The sequence below is a fragment of the Hibiscus syriacus genome, unplaced genomic scaffold, assembly GCF_006381635.1.
Source record: "Hibiscus syriacus cultivar Baekdansim isolate YM2019G1 unplaced genomic scaffold, ASM638163v2 tig00011718_pilon, whole genome shotgun sequence".
Lineage (NCBI taxonomy): Eukaryota > Viridiplantae > Streptophyta > Magnoliopsida > Malvales > Malvaceae > Hibiscus > Hibiscus syriacus.
This window is the reverse complement of record NW_024062254.1, coordinates 941,527-960,659: the sequence shown is the minus strand read 5'-3', so window position 1 is coordinate 960,659 and position 19,133 is coordinate 941,527. Positions and strand designations below refer to the sequence as shown.

Genomic DNA, 19,133 nt, shown 5'->3' with positions numbered 1-19,133 from the left:
ATCACATATTTAATTTAATAAGTATCTTGACTATTTAAAATATAAAAAATAAATGAGTTTATGTACGAGTTTGTTTGTGAATTTAAATGAATCGAACACGTCTGTGTTCGTGTTCATTCAATTATTAAATGAGCATAAAAATTTTGTTTGTATTCTTCTATTTAACTTAATAAACAAATATTATATGAACGGTTTCTAAATAGTTTATTAAACGTTTTGTTCATTTACATCTTTAATTGTTGGATACAATCTTTCTTGCATAGTTTGTGTCTTTCTATATACTTTCGTATGAAATTTTTATGTTGGGTTAGTCGGATATTTTTCATCTTAAATATGTTTTTATTTTGTTTTCTAAATTTTTTAATTTAAACCCGGTTAAAAAAAGCTTAACTAAAATATTCGAATTTGAATTTTATGTTAATTTTCACCTACTATCAGGGGTGGATAGGGGTGGATATATGCGGGCGTAGGGATCAAGTGCATACTTATTATTTTGAGAAAATTATTAAAATTAGTTTAATTTTTTATGCCCTCAAGTTATAAGGTTTTGCGCTGATTAATCTAGATCGATCCAAGTCGAACATTGATTTTGGTGGGTGAGTCTCTCAGCTAGGATTTTCTGTATACACAAGAATTCGAACATGAGATATTGCTTAAGCGATATCAAATTGCTTACTACTTGAACTAACATTGTTAGTAAATTTAGTTTAATTTAAAAATGCGAAAGAATAAAAAAGGAAATTTATGTACTCATTTTTTTTCCTAAAATAAGGTCTGTTTGTTTACTTGTAATTTATTTTTCGAAAAATATTTTCTTCATTTTTTAGTGTTTGGTTTATAGAAAACAGATGGTCAATTCATTTTCCTGATCAACTGAATTTTCTTTACATATTTTCGAAAATGACTTACCATATGATTTTTCGTATGTCATTTTATGAATTTTTCACTTCAAAGCATAAACTCTCAGAACATTATTATTTTATACATTTAATATTAATATATTATTTTAATATCATTTTAATAAAAAATGTAATTATTAAATTATATTTATTGATAATTTAATAATATAATATAATATTTTTATTGTTATAGTTATATTATTATTATAATGTATAATGTTTTACTTTTGTTTAAATAATATATAATAAACAATTAATAAAATTAATATTATTTATTAATTTCATAAAATAATATTATTGAATATTAATATATACTCTTTAAAATACAATATAAAATTCTTATTTAATATTATAATTTTTAATAGTTTAATAATATTATTATTTTAATAAGTAAATAATATAATTAATAATATATTATTTTTATTTTAATAAATAATTAGTATAATTTATAATAATTTTGTTTTAGTAAAATATAATAATCCTAATATTTTTGTTTATAAATTTGTAGATATATAAATTATTCTAATATTCTAAAAATAATATTATTATTTAGTTAGTAAATAATATTATTTATTGTATTTGATGTTTATAATAAAAAACTTTTATAAAATTTATTAATCAGTAAAAAATAAATTACATAACATTATCCAAACACTGTAAAATGATTTTTAAAAAATATAATTCTAGTTTATTTTTTGAAATCTATTTTTTGTAAAATAAATAAAAAATTTAGACCTTATTTTTTAAAAATTTCTAACTGCGTACCATGATTGATTGATAATTAAGATTCCTATAAAAGAAAAATGAAAAAAACCAGCACTTTATCTGTCGGTTAGCTTGATTTGGTATATAGATGTGTAATGACGAGAGCCACGTAAATGCCTTTATGGAATCACATTCCCCAACTACGTTTACGTCTCTGCCAAACATCAAAGGGACCGCCATTATTGCTCTTGATAACCAAATTCAAAGCTTTGGGGTCTGTACCCACAATTTACCAGCAAAAAAGAAAAAAAAAATCTCATCTTGAGCAAGCTCGATCATGGGTTCTGCCGGCGAATTCATACACATTGTAATGCTTCCTTTCATGGGTCACGGCCATCTCATTCCATTCCTAGCTTTAGCGAAGCAGATCCGTCGCCAAACCGGCTTCAACATCGCCATAGCCAATACTCCTCTCAACATCCAGTACCTCCGTTCCACTCTCCGGCAGGACCCCAATCCCGGAATCCGCTTGTTGGAGCTCCCGTTCGCCAGTTCCGATCACGGGTTGCCGCCCGACACGGAGAACACCGAGGACTTGACGTTGGATCTCATCGGTAAGCTCTTTTCTTCTTCCGTTTGTTTGAGGACCCCGTTTCGTGATGCGTTGTCGGATGTGGTTACACGGCAGGGAAGACCACCTGTTTGTGTTATTTCTGATGTGTTCTTCGGTTGGGCTGTCGATGTCGCCAACGGTGTGGGAACGGTAAACGTTACGTTCTCGACGTGCGGTGGTTATGGGACGATGAGTTACGTTTCGTTGTGGTTGAATCTTCCTCATCGGAAAACGGATTCCGATGAGTTTAACGTGCCTGGATTCCCTGAAAGGTGTAAATTTCACGTCTCTCAACTGCATGGGTTTTTGAGGAATGCTGATGGGAATGAACTATGGTCCAGGTTCATGCAGCCACAGATTTCTGGTTCTTTGAAGTCATTTGGGTGGTTGTGCAACACGGTGGAGGAGATTGAGCCATTTGGTTTGGATTTGCTGAGAAAATTCATCAAGTCCCCTGTTTGGCCAATTGGTCCTCTTTTGCCCAACCCATGGTTAGTTAACCCATCGTCTTCGTCGTCCTCGAATCGTGATAGTTTATATAGACAACATGCAGGGAAAGAGCCTGGGATTTCACCTGAAAAGTGTCTTCAATGGCTTGACATGCATGGTTATGACTCAGTTCTTTACGTTTCTTTTGGTTCTCAAAACACCATTAGTCCATCACACATGATGGAACTGGCAATTGGGTTGGAAGCCAGTGGGAAACCATTCATTTGGGTGATTAGGCCTCCACTCGGATTCAACTTAAAGTCCGAGTTTAAATCCGAATGGTTACCGCAAGGGTTCGAAGATCGAATGAGTAAGAGTAACCAAGGGTTGTTGGTGAAAAACTGGGCGCCGCAATTGGAGATCTTGTCGCATAAGTCGACCGGGGCGTTTTTAAGCCATTGCGGGTGGAATTCAACGTTGGAAAGCTTGAGCCAAGGTGTAAAGATCATAGGGTGGCCGATGGCGGCCGAGCAGGCTTATAACTCGAAGATGCTGGTGGAGGAAATGGGAGTCGCGGTGGAGTTGACGACGGGGATTCAGGGTTCTGTTTCGAGTGAACGGGTTAAGAAAGTGACGGAAATGGTGATGGATAAAGAAGGGAAAGGAGGGGATATGAAGAAAAAAGCTGAAGAAATCGCGGAACATATAAGGGCAGCTGTGAAGGATGAAGGAGGTGACAAAGGGTCTTCTATTAAAGCGTTAGATGATTTTGTTTCTGCCATTAAAACAAGGATATGAAAAACAGTCCTATGAAAATGGATATCATTGTTGTTCTTAGAGATATTCATAGATCGAATTGAATTTATAATAGTATAAAGACTTTATTATACTATTATGGAGATGAATAAATCAGATTAAAACTCGAGCTACCCAGCTTCCGCTCGGTTATCGAATCCATACGAGCCGACATGTCGGGTGTCAAATGATTTTCCCAGTCCTCGACACTTCCTTTACGGAAGAACACATTGTTGTTCATTTCCAAGGCCGTATTCTCTCCAAATTTTCCATTTTTATTCACTTCCAGGTTGCTCAGATGATCGAAACTGCACATTCTGACTATCTTTTCAACCACTTCCGTCTCGTTCTTCTTCGTCGGTGAATCCATAGCCGATGAATCCGGCCAGTTTTGTTGCGTAAAAGGCCGTGTCTTCCTTCAATTATTCGTATTTCAAGAACAAGACTTTATCGGGCTGATCCAAGCTTGCTTTCCAGTACCCTAATACATGATCCCAGTAAGGTCCACGAAACGATTCTCCATCGCAGAAGAACTCGAAAGCTTTACCGAGTGGCACCGGTTCTATATTCCTTGATGTCGTCACTTTGGGAAAGAAATGATACATGGAGACGAAGGTGTCTTTGGGGTCCCTGCAAATGTAAACAATCTTGCAACTCGAAGATGGATCCGATACAGATTTCGGCAAACAAGAGAAGGGCATATGAGTGGGGATTAGTGGGTTTTTGGGATCTCGTTCGAAAGGCGTATCGACGTTGGTGATCTCCAAATTGCGAAGCAAATCATGGGGCGACTTGGAGAGTAAAGGGTTGCAGCCATTGCCGGTAGTTGTTCTCAACACGATGGCGAAAGCGAGGGCTTTCAGCCAGGTTGTGCCGGTTTTTTGGAGCAGTACATAGGAAGATATCAGATGATTGGGCCAGGAAGTGTCGTTGAGCCCTTAGTATTCCCTCCACAATAATGGCCGGGAACCAAAAGCCTTGATATTCAACGAGTTCATCGTTGAATAAGTCAGACCGGCTAGTACCGGAAGGTTTGACAGAATGTCTTCTCCATCATCACCATTGGAACTTTGGTTTCTCTTGGAATCTACGGTGGACTCCATGGAAGGAAAGCAAAGTGAGTCTCCAAGTCAAACCATGAATTTAAACCATCATACTCTCTTCCTCTCTTATAACTGAATGTACAAGTTCTACTTTCTTTGTTTGCCGTACATGGAGCCTGTGGAGTCTTCAATGTCCACATTAACCCCTTGGTTGCCGTATAGATACTACACGAAAGGCGTCGAGAGGCATCGGCAGGGGACAGTTGTTCTTCGCTTGTTTTAGAGTTGTCGTCAGTTGTAATTAGGAGTTCTCCGTTATCGTATTCCTCTACTATATCGGTCTCATCAAAATTTTTGGAATTCTGCTCTGTAACTTCTATTTCGATTTTGTTGTGTAACTTGTAATACTTTGATTTAGTGTGACCCTTCTTACACTAATTTTAAGTTTTTCCTCGATTTAAGGATTTTGACATGTCCCTGTTTTTACCTCCGGAATTACGTTTTACTTTTTCTTTCGCGGTTGTTATTAGTCGATCCATGTACTACGAGACCTTTTGTTTGAGACTTCGATATAAATACGAGATGTTTTATTTTATCATACGAGTGCATGTTATCATACACTTCTTCAATAGATGTTCTATTTTGTCATACGAATGCATGTTATCATACACTTCTTCAAGAGTAAGTGCTTCACGACTGTACATTATAATGAATAACATCACAACTGCATTGATTCATTCAATGAGGAGGAAGACAAGAAGACGAATTCCAGAAAGCTTATTTTGTTCTTGTAATATATGGTTTTGATTATAATACATAGAATTTATGATATTTTTATCGAGTTTGAATAGATCAAATTCAAACTCGAACCTCCCAGCTTCTGCTCGGTTATCGAATCCATGCGAGCAGCCATGGCCGGTGTCAAATGATTTTCCCAGTCCTTGACGCTTCCTTTTCGGAAGAACACATTGTTGTTCATTTCCAAGGCCGTATTCTCTCCGAATTTCCCATTTTTATTCACTTCAAGGTTGCTCATATGATCGAAACTGCACATTCTCACAATCTTTTCAACAACTCCGTCTCCTTCTTCCTCATCGGTGAATCCATAGCTGATGAATCCGGCCAGTTTCGCGACGTAAAAGGCCGTGTCTTTCTTCAATTCTTCATATTTCAAGAACAAGACTTTATCGGGCTGATCCAAGCTTGCTTTCCAGTACCCTAAAACGTGATCCCAGTAGGGTCCGAAAGGCGATTCTCCATCGCAGAAATGCTCGAAAGCTTTACCGAGTGGAATCGGTTCTACGTTCCTCGAAGCCTCGAAGCCGCCACTTTGGCGAAGAAATGATACATGGATACGAAGGTGTCTTTGGGGTCCCTGCAGATGTAAACAATCTTACAGCTCGAAGACGGATCCGATACAGATTTAGGCAAAGAAGAGATGGGTATATGAGTGGGGATTAGAGGGTTTTCGGGATCTCGTTCGAAAGGCGTATCGACTTCGGTGATCTCCAAACTGTGAAGCAATTTATGCGGCATCTCAGAGAGTAAACGACCAGCGTTGTCGCCCGTGGTCATTCTCTATACGATGGCAAAAGTGAGGGCTTTCAGCCAGGCCGTGCCGGTTTTCGGAGCGCTGCAAAGGAAGATATCGGACGATCGAGCCTCGAAGTGTCGCTGTGCCCATAGGATTCCCTTCACAAACATGTCCGGGCACCAGAAGCCTTGATACTCGACGAGTTCATCGTTGAATAAATTCAGACCGGATCGTACCACAAGGTTCGACAGAGTGTTTTCTCCATCATCCTCTATTTGTCAAGGAGCATAATCATCCTCTATTTGTTACCTCCTCAAAGGATCATGTAAGTTCCCTTCATTTTGTTCGAAAGAACTAGGCTGATATTTCTCTGTTCTGCTTTCACTACTGAAAAATGATGCTTTATGTTACATGTTATACAATCCGAGATCGCTACTTTTGTTGGAGAGATGGGAGATTGTTATGTTTCTCCGACTTCGTTTTCCATGAAGTACATGTGTCTAGCACGTATGTTTCAATGCTTATCCGAACAGGGTAAGGCGATGATCCTTCGAGGAACTCCAGATAAATGGAACTTGGAAAAAAGCCGAAATTCACGTATCAGATGCGTACCCGAGTTCGACACTCACATCCAAGTTTCAGAGGAATATGTGCAAAAATGTGTTTGTATATCTGTTTCAATGTTATGACAACTACATAAATCAATTCAACCATTCTTTTTTGGATGCAACAGGATGACAAAGATAAGAAAATCCAGGAATTATCATCCGAGTTGAATCAAGCAAATGAAGAATTAGTGCTCTGTAGGGTGGAATTATGTGCATTTATGGCCGTCATCGAGGAACACGCGGACCGGCTGTCAAAAACGGTCGAGGGTGCCATTCGAAACATCAAAGAGGTCGAATCTAGAGATCACCAGTGTCATAATTTGTAGCATTCATGGTGTTCTACCCTTGATAAATCCATGAAAAGGGTTAGCTCGTTCTCACAATTATGTTATTCTTGTAGTAGATTTCCAGAAAAGCTCATGCTTTGTTCCATCATCCTAGATTTTGTAAATTGCTTGTAGGCTTCTAATCTTAATGAACAATATTTTCTCTATGTATTTGGTCTAATATATATATATAGCTTCCAAATAAGCACATTCAGAACATGATTTACAAATTCAGACATTTCATAATACAGAGTAAAGTTTGTTCTTTGATCTTTCCTGGTAAGTCTACTACAAGGTATGTAATTAATACAGAAACCTTTGATGAATCTTCAAGATCCTGATCTGGGACACACAACAACCATTGAAGTCTGGGGGAGAAAAAAAAAACATGCCGCATGTTGTTGTAATGAAAATATATGGAACTTTCTGCAAATTGTTAAAATGATCGAAAACACGATACATACTAGTATCCGACACTCATGCATTTGCGGTAAATTTATTTTCCCTTTTCGGCAAGACTAAGGCGACATACATACCTTAATAGCAGCTGGCATCTAATTTCCTCCGTCTGCAGGACCACTCGAGTCACCGGACTCCTGTTTCTCCCTCCAGATTGCATGCACCTCATCGGTCCGGAACCGCTGAGTGAATGTCGAATCCTCGAGTGGTGTTGTGGACCCATGAGCGTAGGCAAGGAGACCCGTATACGCAATCATTGCTCCATTGTCAATGCAGTACCTGTCATCGGTAGCAAACAGTCTTCCACCTCGTTCGGAACACATTGTCCGCATCATCTCTTGTAACCGCTCGTTGCAGCCCACACCACCAACTATGAGAACATCTTTCGAGTCGCAATGAGCCATCGCCCGTTCCGTTATCTCCACAAGCATTGCAAATAGAGTTTCCTGCAACATTTCACATTATGTGTTGAAAAAAAATACAATAGGATGTTGACATAAAGATCCTTGTCCCCTAAAGCTTTCCGAATATACTTTCGAGTAAGGAACGCAATAGGGTCCTATACGTAATTCACCTGAAGAGAGTAGCATAAATCCGCAGGGGTGCATTCGTTATTTTTAGCTTCTCCTCAGCAGTGGCTTCAATGTAGCTCAGTATTCCACTAAAGGAAACATCCATCCCTTTGACGACGTATGGAAGATCGAAAAACTTTTCGCCTTTCTTTGCTAGCTGGAAATAGAGAAAATCATATCAAGAAGGTCGAATGAAAATGCTTTCGGAGCATGAATTAGAACATGAAACTGGGGAAGAAAGTATGTCCTAGAAAATAATAACAAACTATTCTAGTAACATGGAAACAATGCAAATAGACATATCGAAAAGAACCCGAAAACCACGACTAAGTAACCTATGTAACTTGAAAAGTACAACATAACATTATCAAGGTACCTGCTCGATGTTATATCCAGGACTTGGATCATTTGAGAGGGTCAAAACTCGAGCAAACCGATCCAAGCAATTCCCAACAGCAATATCAATAGTCTCTCCAAAGATTCTGTACCGCCCTTCACTATAGGCGATAACCTGAGTATTCCCACCACTAACATACAACACAACGGGATCATCTGCCCCGGTAACGATCCTTCCCATCTCAATGTGCAACACAGTGGTTAACCGCAACAATCGGCTTCTTCCACAGCAGTGAAAGAACCCTAACAACTATGGCAGACACTTGTAACGGTGCACCCATACCAGGACCCTTGGTGTAACAAAGGCAGTCGATGTCATCAGGCTTTATCTGTGCCTCTTTTAAAGCCGATTTAACCAGTGGGAGCACATGCTGAAGATGGTGCTGAGCAGTTTCCCGAGGAAGGAAACCTTGACCGGGCGGAGTAATGTAGGTGTGACGCGGGTTCGACAAAATGGTGCCGTCTAATGTCACGAGGCCAACACCAATCTTGTTGGCTGATCCTTCGAAACCGAGGGCCATCATCTTCTTCATTTTCAAAGAAATGTAACGGACCAAGTACCAACCTTTAAAATTAAAAAAAATGACCTTTCTTAGCATATATGCACCACAAAAATTATACAAAGTTCACCCATCTAGATATACATGAAGATATCCACAATTCCACATCAAACGGTAAATTATTCAAAAAGAAACCCCCATATATATCTATCAGTATCTAATTCATTATAAGCGACGTTTCGAACTCATTTTTTCTTCTATTCACAACATCAAGATCTAATGTCTCGTCGCACCAGACCGATAGTAAAAAAAAACCTTTAACCTTAAATTTCTATAATTTTGTTACATATTCCACAAAAAATAAGCAAATATGCAGCAAATAAACTATACAAAATTCACTCATCTACATATATTTGAAGACTTCCACTTCCCAAAAAGCAAGCTGCTCCATAAGGTTTTAAGCTAAACTCTAAAAATAACACTTCATTCCTTATTCTATAATTTTACACAAAAAACCTACCTTAAATTTCTCATCTTTTGCTTCAAATTCCATCTCTCTTGCCCAAAAACCCCCCACCGAAAGCAACTTAGATAGGATTATTTAAATTGTTTTGTTTTTTTTTCTTTTCAGAAACTACCACACCCTGTTTAGATTCGATATATAAAGAGAAGCATGAAAGAGAGCATACATAAGATAAGTGAAGATATATGAGAAACTTACCGGCCGTCAAAAATGGCGTTTGAAATGAATAGCTGTGCGGCGGAGCGGGAAGCAACAACGGCTACTGACAGCGGAAACTGAGAAAGAGAGAGAGAAAGAATAACGAGAATAGGGTTTCTGCTTACTGTTATTTCGTTAAAGGTTTGACTTCTTTATAAAATAAAATATTTTTGGAAATTGGTAGTATATTTAGATGGCTTAATACCAAAATAAGTTCTCAAACTATACCAGTTTTCTCAAATAGGTGCCTAAACTAATTTTCGTCTCATCCAAGTGTCTAAAGTTACAAACGTTACCATTTAGGTGCCTAGGCCGGTAACAGTGTTAATTTTCCTGCTAAATGACATGTCACACAACCTGATAATTTTAAAAAATTATTTAAAATTTAAAAAGTAAATTAATATATATTTTAAAAAATAGAAAACGCAAAATTTGAAATAAACCCAAAACTTTGAAAATATTCATTTCAACCCCTAAACCCACGTTGACCGCCACCTTTTGCCGTCGACGAGCCTTCACCAGACCTCCCCTCCCCCGCCGACCAAAAGCCCCATAAATCGTGACTGATCGACGACATATCAAAGTTTTAAACCGCTTGAACCCTAGGATTAAAATCATGATTCCACGCGATTTCGATGGCTAATCGAAGGAAAATACGACGACATATGAGTTGGAGGATGGTAGGGACTATGTTGATGGCGGTGGTCGTGACCGAAAAGGCGTCAACGACGGATTTAAGGTTTGGATTTGAGATTTTGGGGGTTATTTTATAATATAAGGAAAGTTAATGTGTTTTTTTATAAATATCATAATATTTTTAATATTTAAAAAAATAATTTTCAAAATCACCAGATTGTGACACATGTACTTAACGGAAAAATTTATGCCGTTGACGGCCCGGGCATATAAATGGGTAACGTTTGTAACGTTAGGCACCTGAATGAGACAAAAATTAGTTTAGGCACCTATTTGAGAAAAACGATATAATTTGTGCACTTATTTTGGTATTAAACCTATTTAGATAGAATGTGGGTAGTTTGTTAAAAAAAGGTAAATTATGCATTTAATACCTAAACTATCAGTTTTGATCCGTTTTAATATCTAAACTATTAGTTTTTTTCAAAACCATACCTAAAGTTTAATTTTTACTTAGTTTTTGTTTCATTTTAGTATTCTGTTCAAAATTTAACATTAATTTTGAAAAAAAAAACTAAAAGTTTAGGTACTAAAACAGACTAAAACTAATAGTTTAGATATCAAAAATGTTAAGTTTTTAAAGACAACGTACTAAGATGAAATGAAAACAAAATGATTTTAAAAAAGATTAAAAGTTTAAGTACTAAAATGGACCAAAACTAATAGTTTAGATACTAAAAGAGTAATTTACCCTAAAAAATATTTTTTTCTAAAATATTATTTGCCTTTTCTTTTCTCATAAAATTATGGATAATTTTATCTATTTTTATATTACAATTTTATCTGGTCTTATAATGCATTCTTTTTAAAGCTAAATTTAATATAGTCTCTCCTACATTTATTTGATTATATATCTTTATTTTAGGCTTCCAAATTAAATATTAATAGGCGTTTGCAATTGTCAAAGGTAGACCGTAATTAAATTATGTTAATATTAAGGGTAAACTACATCATCACACTTTGGGCATTTTATCGTTTATACTATTAAACTTTTAATTTTATCAATTATAACACTGAATTTTAATTTTTATTTCAACTATACCACTGAACCATTAAATAATTAACAAAACAATGAGGCTAACGATTGCCGATGTGACTAATAGATGTCAACGTAGACACTTCACCAAAATATCATTTTAATCCTACTGTTAACGATTTAACGAGTCAATGATTATTTGAACCGAGAATCAAAGTTCAAATCTATAATTGACAAAATTAAAAGTTCAATGATATAAACGATACATCGCCTAAAACTCGATGGTATATATAGTTTACTCTAATGTTAATTTGTCAAAATCATTATTTGAAAATAAGAACAAAAAAAATTTATAGAGTAACACTAAAGAATGGCATCAGGATGCCATTCTTTCTTTGTTGTTGTGCAGAGGAAGCTTTTGCCTCAGAATACAGGAAAGAGTTTGCAGATGCTGATATTCGAACTGAGATCTACGAGAACCATTAAAAGGCAACTGCATGAACCGGACTAAACCCGGGGTTCGATGCCGAACATCTTTGCCTCGAAAGGCTGTACATCAACTGGTCCTCTAGTCCTACAAATCATGTGGTTCGAATTTGGAAGCAGAATTGTACAAGGCATTCCAATGGATTGGTATGAACCCCATGGGTTGGCATTCAAACGAACACCGAAAACGGTATACGGATGTGATTTTCCTATGCAAATCGAATCATATGAACGGTGTATGCGCCCGACATAGTATTTCTATACCTGGTTTTGGTCCTATATGTTGACAATGAACGAAATGCTACATGCAAACTATACATGGCTCTGCTGCTCGTTGTTTTCAAATTCCCGGACAATGTCAACTACGTGTTGGATTTTCTTTGACAGACTCTCGTTGTACTCTTCGATTTGCTCAAAGATCAATTCTAGATGCCTTTTATATGTTGCAGCTCTTTTTTTCTCAATGGCTAGCTGCTGTGTTAATTCTCGGATTTTGTGATGTTCATTCTGCAAAAGAAAGAATAAGATTATTAGAAAGAGTTTCAGTACAGAGAATGAATTACAATGTTGAAACCGATGACTTTACGGTAAGAGCATTAAATGGCAACTTGTACCGACGATGTTTAATCCAGAATAACAACTGCATAGATGAGCTACAATGGCAGAATTGCTTATGCGAAAGTAAATTCTGCCGTATTTACCAACGTAAAAAATGGCCATTTGGTCGATTAATGTCTACCGAGGAAATCCCGAATATTAGTTATTATAGTAAAGATGAAAATGAGTTTTTAGAGGCTAAAAACCTGATACTGAAAACAGCCGTGACAGGAAGTTCATAGGCAGATAAAATGACATGAAACAGGACACGGTATTCTCGGTAATGTCAAACAACTCCGATAAGACGACAATGTCTAAAACGTTATACTTTTAAATGACTTAAGAGTTAGCACTACAGCTCTAGTTAGGGCAAACTAGCTCCCATCCATCCAAATATATGAACAACAGCACACAAAAACAAAATATCTGTTGTTTGTTTGAAGGCAAGAGAAGGCAGGCAGTCACGTTAATGACTTCATTTGAGTACACTATTTCTTACCTGACAGGCTATAACTTTGAAAGCCTATTCATATTCTTGCTCCGAATCTTCATTTTTTCAAAAGTATCCGTGTTCGACATGGATATGGAGGGGTATGATTCTTAAAATCTACGGAAAATTTATAAAAATTGAAGCCTTAAATTTTCTACTAGCCCTTCTCCTATTTCCCGAAAATCTCCATCCCCAACTAAAGAAGGTTCAATTTCCACTCAACAAGAATGAACTGATATAGACAGTGAAAGAATATCAACAAAGTAAAGCAGAACTGAATTTAGTACAATAGTGAAAACTGACCGGGTGTTGATCGTATATACACTCCCTTCGACCTTTTCCGGGTGTTAGAGGATGTGTGTGATCCTTCACAAATTTTGTGACAACCCATTTACCTGAACTTAGTTTCCTCACCAAAATCATCGCCCTGCATCCAACCCTCGTCTCTGCCCTTTGCCTCGTGATTTTTTCTCGCTTGTCGGGCGTTCTGAAACCCTCTTTGTTACAAACAAGGGCCCTTCCGATGGGAGATCCATCACGCCTTGAACGGGAAAGTTTGCTTACACGAATGATGAATCCTACCCTCGTGGCATATGCATTATAAAACGCATGTGCAGCTGTCTCAGATTCAAACTCTTGACCCTCATAAGGCTCATCAGCCGGAGCAACCTCTGGGAAGTCGCCACATTCCGGAGAAGTTCGATCCAACTTGTCATTCAGACCATGTTGGAGAACTCCTTCAATAGGATTTTCACCTGTTTCATTTTCATTGTCCATGCTACTACTACCCTCCACTTGCACCGAATTCAAGAGGATGCCACCATTAACATCACCATGAACCCCAAACTCCACTGCAACAACAAGCAATTTTTGTAATTATTTCTATCGAGGTCGAAAATGGCTCAATGCATTCAACTTCATAGAACTAAATTCACCGCATAGTGACATTGGCATTACATTGCATCTCATGAACTTAACAACCGATATTTATCGAAAATCGAACACAAATAAATTTCCTGAAAAAAATTGCTTTCAATGCAACCTACATTGAATCTGATTTCCAATAAAGCTAAGTAAAAAATGCAAGGAAAACACATGATATTTCTAAATGTCAATTCTGAATCAGAAACTTCATAAAAATGAAAGGAGAAAACGAACATAAAAGAAACAGTTTAAAAGATAAGAGCCTTAATTTCACGAGTCCAACTTGAATTCAAGCTTTCTCCTTCGGTCCTTTCTCTTACTTTCGTTTTCCTCGTTTTAACTTTCCTTCATTTTACTAGCAACCAAACAGATTCGAAAAACTAAAATTACCAGAACAAGCAAAATGATACAAGACCTAATAAAGATTCAAAGTTCAAAACCTTATCACCTACACGCACATTTTATCGGAAATCAAACAGCGAATAAATTAATAATCCGAACGAAAAACAAAATATCATTAAATCTATCCATTGGCACTTTACAAGGAGCAATTAATCAAAAAAATTAATTCAAATAAGCGTTAAAAACTAAAATTAAATCTAAATAAATGAAAAAAAAAGAACCTTACTCGAAAATTTAACGTTAATGGAGACGAAATTGTGGATGATCGACTAGGTTATCGGCGAAAGACGAAACTTTCTGGGGCAGTGCGAGACCAGTGTTGGGGATTATAGGGACGCAAAAAGAACGAACGAGGCGAGATTTGATTAGGTTGAATATTACAAAAAGTCAAACACTTTGTGTTAGCTAATGGTATTTCGACACGTGTTCGAACAAGTGGACTGGACCTCGCTTGATCATCGCTTCGCGCTTGGTCGGGCAAAATGGCGGAAGACTCGGGTTTCCTTCCGAAATTCAAAACCCGGCCCTTTTTTTTAAATTTATATAAAAAATTAACTAACCCTTATTCTCATATGTAATGAGATAGGATAGTAGGTTGATTCCAACGTTATATTGAGAGCAGTTTCCGTTGGAGACCTCTAAATTATGAAATACTCTCCATGAGACTCGATCCCACGGCCTCAAGGTTATGAACCTTGTATTCTACCAACTGAGCTGGATAAACATTTATATAGTATTTGATAAATTACTTCTCATTACAGACACATATGAAGACTGTTCAACTATGTATTTATTTTATTTATCCATGCATTGCATTTTATCTATATTTTTAATTTTCTGATTGTCGGAGGTTTTCCACGGAAACTACTCTCAACCTAGCGTTGGGGACAGCCTACCACCCTACCTCCCCTTACCCCATTGCATATAGGAATAGGATTTTATTGTTGTCGATAAATTAAAAATTTATTAATTAAATAAATGAGTATAAATAATATTTGTAAATTTAGTAACTGGATTTTATTCTCTCCTATTTTATTCATTGTACTTTTAAAGTTTTTCAATTTTTTCACTGAACTTAATTCATTTATTTTTTTTCCGGTAATTCATTCATTTCCTCACTAACGACATTATAAATGTGCTTATATATAGATACAAAACGACTTCATTTTAATGTTGTTAACTATTTAACGACGGAGTGACAAAAATATTAAGAAATTCTAAATTTCAGTAAATAAAATAGAAGAGATTAAAGTTTAGAAATGAAATATGTAATTTACCTATAATATTTTTATATTTATTTAATAAACAAATAAAAATATATTTAATTCATTTATATTAACGAACAAACTCATTTATAAATTTGTTTATCGTATTCATATTTATGTTTAGATATCTATTTTTTCAAAAGAGAAAACCTAGATTATAAGCCCACAATCAAGTTTCCTAGGTATTATTCCAGGGGAAGAACATGTAAACAGCCAAAAACTCAGCAGAGCTTCCATGGCTGCCCATAGATACATTACCAAAACACGAACACACATCCACATACATGCATGCATGCATATATATTGATGTTCATCAAAATCAATATTTTGTTCTTCCATCACCGTCTGTGATCACATATTTGAAAGCCCCTCCGCTTGGGATCATAGGCAACACATGTTCTTGATGTGGGACGATCATATCCAACAAGTACGGCCCGGGCGTTTCCAGCAATTTCCGGGTGGCGGCTCGGAGATCTTCCTTCTTCGTCACGCACGCGGCGGGTATTCCACATGCTTCTGCGACTTTCAACATGTTCGGGAATATCTCAGACTCGCTCGACGGGTTGCCTAAATACGTATGAGCTCTGTTCGCCTTGTAAAACCGATCTTCCCATTGGACAACCATGCCTAGATGCTGATTATTTAACAACAATATCTTGATGGGAAGCTTCTCCACGCTGATCGTCGCCAACTCTTGGACGTTCATGATGAAACTTCTATCACAGTCGATGTCTACAACAACAGCCCTGGGATTTGCAACGGCGGCTCCGATGGCAACAGGCAATCCGAATCCCATTGCTCCCAATCCTATTGATCCCCTTCAAGGCCAATTTGACATCTGAACATATAGACACATGAGGCTTCTTATTCTTCCCGATTTCGGCTGAATCGATATCGATATGCACAATCTTGGCCCGGCTGGCAAAAGCCTCGAGTTTTCCGGTCACCCGATCATCAAACCGCACACCAAAAGCAAGCAACAAATCACTCTTATCAACAGCATAATTAGCATACACGGTTCCATGCATCCCAAGCATTTGTAACGACAACGGATCCGAGCTCGGAAACGAGCCGAGACCCATTAAAGTACTGGCAACCGGTATCCCGGTAAGCTCGACAAATCTCTTCAACTCCTCACTGGAGTTCAAACAACCACCACCAACATACAACACGGGCTTCTTCGATTCCGAAATCAATCTCACAATCTGCTCCAAATGAGCCTCACTGGGATCCTTAGGCAATCTAGACATATAACCAGGCAACCGGAGCGGTTCCAATTCGGAACGGCAGGTTGCTGTTGTATATCTTCGGTGTATCAAAACGAGGCCGGGTCGACCCGAGGTAGCTAAGAAGAAAGCTTCACTAACAATCCTAGGGATATCATCAACATCAAGCACAAGATAATTATGCTTCGTAATAGATCTTGATACCTCAACAATCGGAGTCTCTTGGAAAGTATCGGTTCCGATCATTCTCCGAGGGACTTGACCGGTGATCGCCACTATAGGGACGCTATCGAGCATCGCGTCGGCGAGACCGCTCACCAAGTTTGTCGCGGACCGGAAGTTGCAATACAAACGCCGGGAAGGCCGGAGGACCGCGCGTAGCCCTCCGCCGCGAAAACCCCTACTTGCTCGTGTCTTGGGAGGACGTTTCGGATCACTTTGGATTGAGTTAAATCCTGGTGGATCTTCACTGAAGCTCCATCTGGGTAAGCAAACACGTCCTTGACTCCTTGTCATTCGAGGGCTTCCACGAAGAACAAAATCACATTGTGAACAGTAGCAGAAATGGATCCGATATCAGAAGCATACACTCATCCACGATGTATACTGTCAAAAACTTTACAAGATACTAATACATCTAAATATATACACAGAGACAAGGTTTCCTTTCATTTAGAACTTCAAATACAAAAGCATAGTTCGGATCGTAAAACACAACGAGCATTACAAGTGAAATTGTTACCATCGACGGTTGAAATGCTTAATGTAGTTGCATCCGGACTTTGTACATTCCAAAGCAAAATCTAAACAGGGTTTATCGCATCGACTGCAGTTCGGATAGTAATAGACCCTTTTAACAAAAGTGAGAGGGTGCTCATGTTCTTCTCTTTCGAAGATGCTCCCGAGTTTGACAAATGGATACTTTCCGATAACGCATTTGACATGAGCACAAGTATTGCACCCTGTACAATGATAAAACCGAAGACTTGGTTCTCGACTTCCTTCACATATATCACAGAAATGACTTTCCGAATATTTGTTATCATCATGATCAACGAGCGAAAGAAGATGCTCATCGCACTTGTCTCGAACCGTAATAGGCAGTGAGAAGCACATATGATCTAAAGAAATATCGCAATCCTTACAACGGAACATCCCTTCTTCTCCTTTATCACCACAACCACTACTGCCCTCTATAGCCGATGTAGAAACGAAGGGGGTGTTCATGTCCTAGACATGTTCGAGCACCGGGTGTAAGAGCAAGGACACATCCAAAGATGCCTCGGCACATACCTTGTGGAGAAAACCCGCCGTCCTCCGCACAGCCAAAACACGATGCTGTGAGCTTCCAATAGATAGCCGGCTAGCTGAAACGTCGGGCTGAGATCGTCTCCGCACATCTTCTGCACCGAAATGGATTTTTATAACTATACCTGATGAGGTTTTCTTTCAAGAAAACCAAAGGATGTTGGTGGCCATAGTTATTTGAGTCCCCCATTTCTCCTTCCAAGTAGCAGAAGAAAACAAAGCAAGGCACCTCTAATGGGGGCTTTACAGCACAACTAAAGCCAATTTGGGTATTGAGAGAAACTAGAAAGGCTGAGATTCCTCAGTTAAAAGATTCAAGATCAACGTCTACCTTACTGTTCTTGGATCTTGTAATATTTAATAGCAAAAACTCCAGCTATTGCTCTTGCAACTTGTAATATTTAATAGCCAAAACTTTACCTACTGCTCTTGGAACTTGTAATACTTAAAAGTTGAGATGGGCAATTAAACCTCAAGAAATGGAGATGCATAGTCATGATATTTATGACGAGAAAAATATTGCATATCGAGAGGGGTTGCAGAATTTCAATACTACAATGGCTATTGAGATAATTGGACAGTTCTTGCAAAATAAATTGACTTCTAGGATTCTTTACCTGTCACGGAAAAACATGTATGTATCTTGTTAATTACGTAATGTTTTTTGTTCTTTTCCCGAGCATTTTGGTTTTCCAAGCATTGGAATGGCAAGTTCTCTTATCCTAGTTAATCACAAAGGAAAAAACTGGATACCATTTGCATATTGTTTTATCTGTAAGATCATACATTCAATGAATAGTGTTTATGCATTCTTCTGCATGTGTATCACATAAAGTTCTTTCCCTTTTTTTGTTGGGTAAATTTAGGTTAGTTCTCCCCTCAGGTTTGTTTCTGTTTAGAGTGTTCTACTTGAACAACACATAACCATTTTTTGGGTATGGTAATTGCTTAACAATCTTACTTCACTCGCCAGGCCTTCCCACAGGGCAAGTTTCATTCGAAGTTTGCGGTTTCTTGGGGCAAATTCAGCAGCACTGAAAAGTTCGAAGGCTTTAACTTCTGAGGATCTTCTAGAGTTGACATTAGATTGTCGTATTGTATTTTCTAGAAAATGCGAAACAAGTTCGGGGCAAAAGTTCCATGTTATGGCATTTGGATCTCTG

At 37.7% G+C, this 19,133-nt stretch overlaps 2 protein-coding genes and 2 pseudogenes across 2 annotated transcripts; 1 reads left to right on the top strand and 3 right to left on the bottom strand.

Moving 5' to 3' along the window:
* Positions 1-1,820: 1,820 nt before the first annotated feature.
* On the top strand, positions 1,821-3,640 carry LOC120204884 (UDP-glycosyltransferase 92A1-like). The gene is made up of 2 exons (XM_039204898.1): positions 1,821-3,438; positions 3,553-3,640. Exons 1-2 carry the CDS (start codon positions 1,942-1,944, stop codon positions 3,562-3,564), a joined length of 1,509 nt encoding a protein of 502 aa, XP_039060829.1. The 5' UTR covers positions 1,821-1,941; the 3' UTR covers positions 3,565-3,640.
* Positions 3,641-7,132: 3,492 nt separating this feature from the next.
* On the bottom strand, positions 7,133-9,723 carry LOC120204885 (annotated as a pseudogene).
* A 2,053-nt stretch (positions 9,724-11,776) lies between these two features.
* On the bottom strand, positions 11,777-14,497 carry LOC120204883 (protein FAR1-RELATED SEQUENCE 5-like). Its single transcript, XM_039204897.1, has 3 exons — positions 14,398-14,497; positions 13,149-13,696; positions 11,777-12,265 (listed from the first exon to the last, which is right to left on the bottom strand). Coding segments are annotated over exons 1-3 (744 nt in total). The 5' UTR covers positions 14,399-14,497; the 3' UTR covers positions 11,777-12,070.
* Positions 14,498-15,737: 1,240 nt separating this feature from the next.
* LOC120204790 lies at positions 15,738-17,889 on the bottom strand (annotated as a pseudogene).
* Between the last annotated feature and the right edge of the window lie 1,244 nt (positions 17,890-19,133).

Excerpts from the sequence above, each read along its gene's own strand:
- LOC120204883 (XM_039204897.1), bottom strand. Across the intron at positions 12,266-13,148 it reads GTATATACGATCAACACCCG|AATGAACATCACAAAATCCG; the intron begins GTCAGTTTTCAC and ends TTTCTTTTGCAG.
- LOC120204884 (XM_039204898.1), top strand. The coding sequence starts at position 1,942 with ATGGGTTCTGCCGGCGAATTCATACACATTGTAATGCTTCCTTTCATG.